Here is a 12,155-nt window from a genome sequence, read left to right as displayed (position 1 = left end):
CAGATCTGATTGGAGCACTCAGAAACTTGCAGAATCAATCCCTTAGATTATAAACTCTTCAGAACAGGACAGTCTCTTACTATGTGTTTATATGTTGCTTAGCATATCAGTCTTGGCTGGGCCTTCAGGGAACTACCATAACACTATTACTATTAATAAGCAAAAATATTTTTTAAAGTCTAAATATAAAAGCAAAATGTTCTTCCCTTGAGAAGACTCCAGAGTCCAATGCCCCTCTCACTGATCATTCCTATCAGGGTGCGTTTTGAAAAAGACTTGCAGACCACACACTCTGCACAGATAAGGCCCTACCAGAGGCAAAAAAGGCACTTACTCTGTCCCTCATTCAGTGGAATTGCTGTATCGCAGAATGGGCAGGTTTTTAAACCTTGAGATTTTCATTCCGCCATAGGCCTGATAGCCCCAGATTCTGAGGCAGCTAAGTAACAAAAGTCTCACTCTAACTATATTATTAGTATTATGTTGCCAGTGGGCTAACAACAAATACATGTATTTGGAAAAATTAGGAAAAACCCAAGTACAGTAACCTCACTAACAACTATGTAACAATAGAGACACTACAGTGTGGGGAAAACACGGAAGTTGTTCTGTCTCATTGCCATGGACAGCAAGAAGGAACTGAGTGGCAGCTGGGGTCACTCCTCCCTCAGGAACAGGGAGACACAAAGGCATGCAAGATGCATGCGTTGCCCCAGTGGACACTGCTGGTAAAGATTCTGCTCTCCAGTGCATGCACACCAAGAGTGGGCTCCACATGTACAGATACTCAAAGAAGAATCCTCTTAGGGAAGTAGACCAGATAATCTAATTAGTCTTCTTTTTTTTTTAAATCTCTGTTTCTACAACTATAGCCAACCTTTTGTATCTCTGGGATAGCAGAAACCAAAACTTAGTTATGGTCTCATCTATGTTTTTATTATACAAACCTTTTGTTAGGGATTTGTAACTAAATCTATAAAAATCACGAATGCCTTAGAGAATTTGTATAGCAGTAAATAGGAAAGCTAAGTAAATTAAATGTTTGTTTGTTTGTTTGTTAAAACTGCCTTCAGGGATTACTTTTCAGTGCCACGTATAACAGTTCGAGATTCCTATTTAAAAATATAGAAGTTTCATGTTTTATCTGAAACCGTGAACTGAAGATGCAAACTTTCAAAAACAGCCCTATGTTTACTGAATAATGTGTTTGTGCATGTGCATACATAACCAAAAGTGCAAAAATGCATTTGCATGAGCAAAAATCCCATGTGTGAGTGCAAATACCCATTTGCATGTGCACATGCATTTTCTTCAGGCACAACTTTGATACGAATGTGTGCAAATACTGGCCCTGAACACTTATACCTAACCTCCAGAAGTCAGGAAATTCAACTCAGGCTGACGTTACATACACAACTCATCCATGCACTGTTTATCTATTTAAAATAGTATAAGCAAGATCTCCTTTTGTAAAATTCTTGGGGCTGACTTGTATGCTGCTTTAGCCAATGGGAGTGCTGAAATCTGAGGAGAATGAAAACACAAGAATTGTGCTATTATGAATTGTGGGGTTTTATTTATTCATTCTTGGGTGCATGCAGTGCTGATCTGATGGGTTAGCGACATAGGCGACCGCCCAGGGCGCCGTAGTCATGGGGCACACCATGGTCAAGAAACTGCAGAAGGACACTGAGCTCCTAAGTAATGATTATTAGCCAAGCCCACTCAGGAGGCAGGGAGAGGGGATAAAGGGGGTGTGGGGTGGGAGCCAGGTGCTCACACACGACCCCTCTCTGCCCTCCCGGCAGCACGGAACCTGCAGTACCACTGGCCCTCCACCTGCTGCAGCTCTGCCTGCTGAATGGTCGCCTGCTGTTCGGGAAGCCTGGGCAGGGAACAGGCCACCTGGGCTCTCTTCGCCGATCTGCCCGGAGAACAAGCTCTTCCTCAGGGAAGGTGTCATAGAGGGCTTCCTGTAGGGGGCAGGCAGCAAGCTCCCCCAGGGCACCATTTTCCCTAAGGCTGGCCCTGGTGCATGTATGTATAATTTGGGCTTTTAGGTACAAGAAATGCCTTATGTGCATTTCTTTTGGGGAGCCTGTTTTGGAAATCTCTGAATTATTAATTTAGTTTCTGCTTTCTGTGGGAAGTACGTTCTTCATTTTTCAGCAAATATGTGGTCTCAGAGGCTGATGTTTGTGGGCTACCATTCCAGATCTTTCTTTATCTTCTCTGAGAAAAAAACATTAAGACTGACACCAAAAACATTTATTTCCATTGATTGTTGTCTATAATTATCATCTCCTCTTTGAATGGTTTATTGTACTGTATAATCGGAATGTATGGTAGATGTGCAGCTCATATAATATACTATGTGGTTATCTACTTGTCATTTTTTGAGACTGCCAGGAATAATGGCATTCCCACAAACTAATTTATTTTTAAATTGAGAATTTTGCTCTCCCTGGAGAGCTTACGTTTTAGAAGCTTGTCCCTCTCTTTTGGTTCTCAATACTGCTTGCTCTTGCTGCTCCAAGAGTGAAGAAATTGCAAATATATAAATCTAAAACTCAAAAATAGAAAGCTGCTGTTATGATTTTTAGATGCTCTGTCAAAAACCAAAAACGCACACAACCCTCGCCAGTAACACCACTTCTGAAGCAAGTAGCATTCCCTTGGGATAGCTATTTCTGCCAGAGCAGATTTCCTGTTCAATCCTACTTATTCCTATACCCAAAAGAGTTTCTCTCTGAGAGCAAATTGTTGTTTCATCTGCATCTAAGAAGTACTTCAAACTCGTCAGAGAAGTGCTCCTTCATCCCCCTCAGAACCCAACATTTCTGCCAACTGAAACAAATATATGAATACACATTAGCCATCCTCTTGGAAAAGAGGATTTTATTACAACCTGCACTGATAAGAAGTCGATGGTTAAGGGCTGGTCTATACAGGGGGTGGGGTGGGGGATCAATCTAAGATACGCAACTTCAGCTACGTGAATAGCGTAGCTGAAGTCGAAGTATCTTAGATCGATTTACCTTGGGTCCTCATGGCGTGGGATCGACGGCCGCGGCTCCCCCATCGACTCCGCTACTGCCTCTTACTCTGGTGGAGTTCCGGAGTCGACGGGGAGCGCGTTCGGGGATCGATTTATCGCGTCTAGACGAGACACGATAAATCGATCCCTGATAGATCGATTACTACCCGCCGATCCGGCAGGTAGTGAAGACATACCCTTAGAGACAGCCAAAGACATCGCTGGTTTGTATGTTATCTGTTTAGATTGCAGCATCTTCAGAGCAGATATCGCTTTGTCTTACTTGTTGCTCTGCAAATAAACAGTAATAAGATAATTCACTGACAGGGTTAGGATCTGATGATGGATTAACAGAAATCAAGATGTAAGACATTGAAGTGTAGTGAAAGGCTACAGAGGAGAGAGGAATGACATTTAGCTGCAGCAAAAAGGAATGATTGACATCAGATCCTCCAAGGCTTCTGAAATGTCTGTGAATGCCAGTAGTGGAGGAAAAAACAGAAGAAATGTATGGGAAAAGCTAGAGGGTGAAGGAACTAGATACCAACCAAGCTCACTGCAATGTCAAAAATTGTCAAGGTAACTTCAGCCTGGGCAAAGACTATTGAATTTGGGCATTGTCAGTCTTCATAAACACCAAAGTAGTTTTCTTCACACTTACCCGTACCATAACTTCTGTGCTGTTTGCACTCTCTGTGATAAGTGCAAGTTTAGGATGAATAGGACGTCACCTCGGTTCTATCACACCACTTATTCTGGAGATTTGGGAAACCATCATTTTGTATTGTGGTATGAGTCAGGATGATCCAGTTATTTTTCAGTTGAAGCTATCGTTTTTCGTTCTATAGTCTCTTCTATTTCTTTTTGAAAGAAGAAGTGGCAAACATTTAATACTGGAGATCAGCCCAAGAGTTCACATCTGGGTCTGAACTTTCCCAAAATTCAAGGTGATTTAGATGGGTGGTGGTGGTGGTGGTGGTGGTGGTGGCTCATCATTACCATGCTAATATCTGTTGCAAGCAGAGTCACCAGGTATGTTCTATGGTTGATACATTAGATAGCCCTGATAATGAATTTAGCCCACTCTTGAAACTTTTTATCTTATAACCAGTTTAAATTTTTTTTACATCTTCAGCTACAATGATGACTCACAAAACTTCCAGGTTGTTATGATACACTTGTAAATTCTCAGAAAATTTGTTCTGTACTCAAGAGTAAGTGCTGTACTTTTGAAGACAATATGCTGTATTTTTCATACAAAGAGGTTGAATCCCTGCACTAAGTGCAAGATAGAACTCAATGTTAATTATGAAGTTGCAACCAGCACTTCCATTGTTTATTTGTGCATCTTCCTTTAAACTTTGAGAAGTGCTTGAATGCTAGGGGTTTTCTACTTGTGGGCTCTGATTTACAGTATCAGGGTATATATGAAAAAAATCGAGAACATTGTTTTACTGTTGTTTCATTAGGTCACGGGTGGGCAAACTTTTTGGCCCGAGGGCCACATCTGGGTGGGGAAATGGGGTCATGAATGTAGGGCTGGAGCAGAGGGTTGGGGTGCGGGGCGTGGAAGGGGGCTCAGGGTAGGGGGTTGGGGTGAAGGAGGGGTGCGGAGTGTGGCAGGGGGCTCAGGGCAGGGGGTTGGGGTGCAGGAGGGGGTGCAATGTGCGGGAGGGGGCTCAGGGCAGGGGGTTGGGGTGCAGGAGGGGGTGCGGAGTGCATCACGGGGCTCAGGGCAGGGGGTTGGGGTGCAGGAGGGGTGCGGCATGGGCTCAAGGCAGAGGGTCAGGGCAGGGGGTTGGGATGCAGGATTCAGGTTGCAGGCTCTGGCCTGGCGCCGCTTACCTCGAGTGGCACCAGGGTGGCAGCAGCACGCAGCAGGGCTAAGGCAGATTCCCTGCCTGCCCTGGCCCTGCGCCACTCCCGGAAGTGGCCAGCATGTCCGGCAGTGGCTCCTGGGGGTGGGGTGGGGCAGTCGGCTCTGCCGCACGCTACCCTCACCTGTGGGTACCACCCCCAAAGCTCCCATGGGCCGCTGTTCCCTGTTCCCGGCCAATGGGACCTGCGGGGGTCATTGCCTGCAAGCGAGGGCAGCGCACGGAGCCCTCTGCCCCTCCCCCAGGGGCCGCAGGGACGTGGTGCTGGCCACTTCCAGGAGCAACGTGGGGCCAGGGCAGTCAGGGAGCCTGTTTTAGCCCCACTGCGCCATGGGCCTGGCAATCCTGCGGGCCAGATTGAAAGCCCTGATGGGCTGGATCTGGCCTGCGGGCCGTAGTTTGCCCTCCCCTGGATTAGGTAGTAACTGCTGTCAGCAATTCTTTTATCTTTTTTTTCCAAGTGAGTTTTTTGCTTGTAAAGAAGAGGAAGGCAATACTGCTAGAGAGTGATGTTTTTTTAATCCGCCAAACAGGCACAGAACATGCAGCGTTAGGCGGTTTGGCGAAACATGCACTACCCCTGCCCAGGAGTAATAAAAATCAAGTTAGGTTAACAACTGAATGGATATGAGGACTTTTTTTTGCTGAGAACGGTAAAAAAAAATGTATATAGCAGTGTTGTAATGGTGCCTTTGTGAAGTTAGAGTTGGATGGAGACCTCTAGTGCAGACAAAGAGATCGTAACTGATCTCAACCACCATTGGCTGGGGGTTGAACTGACACAGGTGATCGAGAGCTGAAAAGCTCATCCAATTACCCTATGATCCGCTCCCCTGTTGTGAACAGTTCTAATTTTGATGCATCGTGGTAGATTAATGATGTTTTCACTCTCAAATAACAAAATGTGTTACTCAACAAAACAATTTTTAGCACAGGTTGAACCAGATTTAGGATTTTGTCCCCCTTTCCCCCCCCACACACACACACTTATGCTACTCTTTTACCCAATGAACACCTCTTAAACACAGACGGTAACAGATCCCACAGTCCCATTTGAGTTCTCTATCTGGTGTGGTCCTGCAGATATGGGTGAAGGTGTGTGGGTGCCAAAAGCCAGCTCAGATAATAAGCAGCAATAAAGTAATCTTCAGCTGAACTTTTCAAGAAGCTGAAATGCATCTGCTCTCGGGGTCACTGAGGCTCTCTTCAAGCTATCACCACTGCAAGCCTGTACATTTCAGACTCCACAGGATACCAAGAGGTATTACATGACCTTAAAGGTATACTTGCTGTGTTACTGAAAACTTTTAAAATAATGCAGATCAATCTTGGCTGTTATGAGAACAGAATGCCGGAAGGTCCTTGAGAAAGGTACGACCTACGTTGATTATTTGAAAGTAATGCTGTCTGTCTCAAGTCATTATTTTCATTAAGACTGAGTCAGTTTTATCTGAGTAGTTGCCTTGATACCAGATGTGGATCTTGCTGATATAATTAGAATGAAGCAATAGTTCCTCACAGAAAAAATTTCTTTCACAACTCACAGATTGCTCATTTTGTCAGCATCCAGGAATTGACTTTGCTGAGGTATGGCTGCTCAAGCTATACTAGACTTAAAGAGAACTGACAGTGGTAAAACTCAGAAAATTCATCAGAGAGGTCAGCTCATTAATTTAGACTTGCCACACTCTAGATCTTCTTTGAAATTTATAAAAGTAAACTGATAATTAGACATAAAATGGCAAGAGTATATTACCAGAGTGTATGCTTACTGCTATATCTGTAAAATACTTACAACTAGTAATCAAAGGGCAATGATCTGTCCATTTTATGTTCATTCAGAGCAGTTTCTGCCTACATTCATTTAACAGGAAGTCTCATAGTTCAGCTGACACATAGTGTCCCTGAAGGAAATTAAATAGATTCCTTTTGATAATATTTACAGGCTGATGCTCTGTCTGAGAGAAACCATGTGACTTTTGGATGATACAGTTGTGTCCAGCTAGTATAATTTCTTGACTTTGCTGTGTGTAGCCCCAGGGAAAGGGGTGGGTGCTAGGTGAGCATGAAGTCTCTGTTGGGTAGAGGGGCTGAACTTGGTAATATGAATAGCTATTCTTGGCTGTGGGTATAGCCTCCTAGGGTCTGGACTCGGTCTTGTGTGCATCAGACTCTCTATAAGTACTGTGCATAGATAAGCATGTCAGAGAAATATCACGCCCTCAATGACCTGCTTTAATTATTTTCCACAATAGGGCTGATTCTGGAAGCCAACAGGATGGGAGGGAGATGGGAATTTCTCTTTGGTTTGCCCTTACGAGTTGGGGTGAAAAATGCCACAGCAGAAGTACATGGCCGAATGACACTTTCACAAAGAAACTTCATGCATCCCTGGTTGGTTTAGTCTGGGGATCACTGCCAAATCCTGAGTAAATGGGGATGTACGGTCACATTACTATAGAGTCCTCTGAATCACTGGGAGGGTGAAATGGGAACTAAGAATTTCTCCATAACTGGTGGATATACTTGCAAACTTTCATCCTTCCAATAAAACAGAGACTGTAGAAATAAAGAGCTGCAGCTAAGAGGCTTGCTGAGCCTGAGTTTCATATTTGTGGTGGTCTGAGCTCTCAAAAATGAGTCAGTGAGCTGGTTCCCTGCAACGTGTACAAAGGAATGGGTATGGAAGGTTCCCTACAGTTTCCGTGAACTCCCAAGTGAGTAACCACTATTTGGGCTTTCACCTGAATAATAAAGAGCTAGATTATGCTTTTAGGCACAGCCCCAAGCAAGACAAGCTCTATGAATTGCACCACCCCAGGAGGCATGGTTCTGCAGAGAGATTTCTTTGAGGCATAGTTCCCTCCCTGCCTTCCCCTTGTTCCAGCAGCCAATTATGACAGCCCCAGACCAGCTCAGCTGCATTAATTGGCTAAGGCTCCACCCATTCCCCACCCATGTGCTCCAGGAGGAGGGAAGCAGTAAGTAGAAATACACTGGGCATAGCGTCTGTGTAGCCCACACAAGGATGTAAAGAAGTTCTTATTCCCTTTTACTCCTCCGCATGATCCAAGACATGCTCTAGCACAAACACAAAGTGTTTGGAATCAAATGTAATCTGCCATAGGAAAAGACTCCAGCGTTAGAAGTCTGAGTACAGTGTGTGTTTCATGCATGCAGGGTGCTTATGCCTGTGATGTTTTAAGTGTCTTGGATCATGACTCTGACCTTTGAGTCTGAGAGTCTTATTTTCTCATCCTTATCTGAATTCTGAACACGAAGTATTGGTTCTTGAAAGCTAATGTTTGTCTGTCTATTGTTAAATGCAGGGCAACGTCCACAAAATTATGGAAAAATGTAATTTGCCACTTACTGGGAAACAATGTGTAAATCGTATAATTACGGAGAAGGTAAAGTACATTTCTTTAGTCCTTTTCCAGTCTTTTTTTCTCCCTAGAAAGTGCCACCAAATCATATTTAAATTTACTTTAGTGCAAGCATGAATGATATGCAGCATCACTTAACAATGAAAAGGATAGATCCCGTTGGAGGTGGATTCAAGAGTTTGGGTGGGTCCCAGTTTTCCTTTGAAAAATTTGATCCTTTAGCACCCAAACATACTGGGCCACGTTTTCAAACACATTCTGGTTTCAAATGCCTGTGATAGAATTATGAATAGTGTCTGCTGTCAGCCTCTCATGGGACTACTTGTGAAGTAAATTACTACTCAGTGTGAGTAAGGGAGGCAGAACTGAGCCCCAAACAGTCAGTTTGCTGCACAAAGTAGTTCAGTGGACCTTTCCAATAAAGGTTGAGGAAATTAAGTTATTGCTGCAACCACCTTTATTTTATTATAAGTGCTTACATTTTGAGGGCTAAAAGTATGATAAGAGGGCTCCCACAGAGATTACCAAGTAGTGTGCTTCAAAGGCAGTCATGTTAGATGCCATTTTCCCCCAGTAGCATATTACTGTTATCTTAAATAAATCTTTCTCCACAAGGTAGAGGAAAACAAATGAAAGGTGAAACTTATTTATAGTCGGACTCTAGTAACAGGCTACATACAAATGTTTAGTTGAAAAGGAAAGTTGAACAAAGATTGGGAAAAAGCAAGTAACCTATAGAAATTTTTATAAAAACCAGCCCTGGTCAGATCCTTCTATGTACATATATGCACCTATCATATATTCCTATAAGAAATGACTCTTATGTATACACCAGAATATCACTTAAATTCAATTGGAAACTCTAACGATCCCCAAACCAACATCCTAAAGTAGGTGTTTCTTACCCCCAGCTTCTGTTTTCAGATTTAGGGATGTAAATCCCTTTGTAATCTCGTAAATCAAATTTATAGCCTAATATATCCCAGGGAAGGATAATTAAGCGTTCAGTCTGAGCTTCAGTCCACTCCTGTGTCAAATCTGTGACTTCCCTTTGATTCCAGGTTAAACCCTCACCTTTTTCAACTGACTTTCTCTGGGAAAATGTCTAGATATATTCTGAGTTTTATTGGCTACTAGCATGCAACCAGTATAACTCTGTCTGGCAGGCAGCCATTCAATCCCACATTACCTGTGTTTTGCGTTTGTGGAAATACAGAAACCGCCTTCATTATTTATTTATTTATTTATTATTAAATGTGCTGTGAGCTGTTGAAGTGCAAAGCAGTAGCCAGAGTGCCAGAAAAAGCTTCAAAAGGTGCTGTCCTTGCTCACTTACACAGGCTTTGCCACTTTATCCCAGGTGTTCTGGGTTTAAAAACAAAAAAAACCCCTCTGCTTCATTGGCAGCCCTGGACTCAAAATAATCAAATTGGACAAAATTGGATGGTGCAATTGACAGAGAAGAAAATCACCCATGGACCCTTCAAACAATCAAATGTATTTCACTTCTGACCCTAACCTAAAAAACAAAGAAAGCAAGCAATCCCCTCTTCCAACACCAATTGTCACCTCCCAGGCAAGCATAAAATCCAACCGGAATTGCCCAGTAAGATGTAGGTCCCATCCCTACCAATTTGTCTAAGAGGGCTGAATTCATCCAAAGAAAAAGAGATAATATTGTGAAAGTATGAAACTACCCTGTTTGTTTTTATTCTTTCAAGTACTAATGAATATTACACTGATATTTACTGGACAGTTCAATATAAGAAAATTGACACATGTAGATAGCATAATTTGTTACCATTTTAATGGAAATGTACATATTTCAGCTCACCATTTTTTATTATATGAATAGTCATTTCCTTATTATCCCTTCTTACACTAAAAATGACTCATATTTTATTTGAATCTGACAGGCTGTGTTTGATGTGGACAAGAAAAAAGGACTGACCTTGATTGAAATCTGGGAAGGACTGTCAGTGGATGAAATCAAGAAAAGCACTGGCTGTGACTTCACCGTAAGTCGTTGTATGAACAAATGTAGTCGTCATGTTCCAGACCTAGCCATCTTAACAGATAAGAAAAGCACATAAACCTTTTTTTTTGTAATCCAATAGCTTTCACCTTTCAAAGTGTGTGTGGGTGACTGTGTCGGGGCAGAGGGTGGTACTGAAGTTTAGATTGCGTGGATGCTTGCCATGAGAGCAGGGAGGGAAGTTGTAGGTTGACTAAGGTGAGAGAGAGTGACGGTGTTAGGCCTGGGATTGGGGCCTGGATGGGAGCAGTAGAAGAACTGGAGAGGGGGACTGGATTGGCAAGGACAATTCGGGAGTGAAATTGAGCTAATGCATTGAAGGGGATAGGTCAGCTTCACTAGGATAGTGGGTGAATACTTGAGCCTGTTCAATGGTGTAAAAATTAGCTTATCCAGCCCCCTTTTGTGTATTGATTTTTCTTACTACATTTTCCAACACACAGTTTAAAATTGCCCCCAGTTTAAAATTCATTGTGTGATGAATATTTAATAAAACAGATGCCGTATATTGTGCATAAAATGATTGTACATATTTTGAATGTATTCTTGGGACAAAGGTAATCTGTCCGCTTAGTAGTAGTAGGGCCTACAGGTCCTTCCACCCCTGTGCCATGCTGTGGCCCCTTTATGGTTGGGTACTCAAGGATCTAGAGAAATGACAAAGGCAGATATGGGAAGAGTGGAAGCAGTCTAGGGAACAGTCTGTGTCTGGGGACAACCTGGGCTGCTCTTCCTTAAGGGACAAGACCAAGAGCTTTTGTAGAGAGGGTGGGACAGGGCTCCCTTCTCTCCCAACCAACCCTCACTGGCTCTGGGAAAGAGGGCTGTGTATGTGCTGTCTCTTCTCTCCGAGCCTAGAGACATCAGCAGTGGAAGGTTGATACTTGCTGACCTCTCCCAGTCCAGGTAGAAAAGGGACAATGGGGTCTACTGGCGGAGAAGCTGATTGAAAGCCACAGTTAACCTGAAGTAAAGATCAGAGTGCAACAAGGGCCTTCTGTGCCAAGGAGGGAGAAGTTTGACAGAAAGTTCCCCCCCCCCCACTCCAAAGAGGAAGACTAGGAAGACCCCTGAACATAAGGGAAGAATCTATAGACCAGGACTAAAAATATCAAGTCCCCAAGAGAGAGGGCTGGTAAGGCCTCCTGAACGTAAAGGGGTGCTCTTTGAGGGAAGTTGTATAAGCTAAATAAATTAGATCAGTGGTTCTCAAACTTTTGTACTGGTGAGCCCTTTCACAGAGCAAGCCTCTGAGTGTGAACACCCCCCTTTATAAATTAAAAAGACTTTTTAAATATATTTAGCACCATTATAAATGCCAGAGGCAAAGTGGAGTTTGGGGTAGAGGCTGACAGCTCACGACCCCCCCCCCATGTAATAACCTCACGACTCCCAGTCTGAGAATCTCTGAATTAGATCCCAGGGGAAGGGAAATATTGTTTAAAGACTGTGGAGGCAAGTAATTGATTTCTGAACCCCACTAAAGGGAGCTGAGGAAAGTGTGCCTACAGGACATTGCTGTGCCACCAGGGGGTGCTCTGGGGAAGCACCCTGCCACTATCCTCCTTCCACACCCACAATATGGTGCTTGTACTTGGTAAAACCTTTCGGGGCAGGGAAAGGGAGGACAGATGCTGTCCTTCAGGTGAGGGTGCTACCTAGTACACTGTGCATTCTGTACTACCAAAATACAAAATTATAAAGAAAAAATGACTCCAGTGCTACAGTGGGATACACTAATGTGGACAACAACTCCTTGTGGAGTCCTTGCCAGGTGGGGCTGAGAATTGTAAGATCGCAGGCCAGATATTTTTACTTCA

General features: G+C 43.4%; 1 protein-coding gene across 1 annotated transcript in view; it reads left to right on the top strand.

The window, feature by feature from the left end:
- The window catches only part of OXCT1 (3-oxoacid CoA-transferase 1), a 129,194-nt gene that overhangs the window by 107,894 nt on the left and 9,145 nt on the right, over positions 1-12,155 (top strand). The window contains exons 15-16 of the mRNA XM_005282163.5: positions 8,244-8,324; positions 10,217-10,318. Of these exons, the coding sequence (XP_005282220.1) occupies positions 8,244-8,324; positions 10,217-10,318 (183 nt within the window). The remainder of the gene's footprint in view (positions 1-8,243; positions 8,325-10,216; positions 10,319-12,155) is intronic.

Source organism: Chrysemys picta, chromosome 6 (assembly GCF_011386835.1).
Source record: "Chrysemys picta bellii isolate R12L10 chromosome 6, ASM1138683v2, whole genome shotgun sequence".
NCBI classification, from domain to species: Eukaryota; Metazoa; Chordata; order Testudines; family Emydidae; genus Chrysemys; species Chrysemys picta.
The sequence above is the reverse complement of the archived record's forward strand: the minus strand, read 5'-3'. Positions and strand labels throughout refer to the sequence as shown.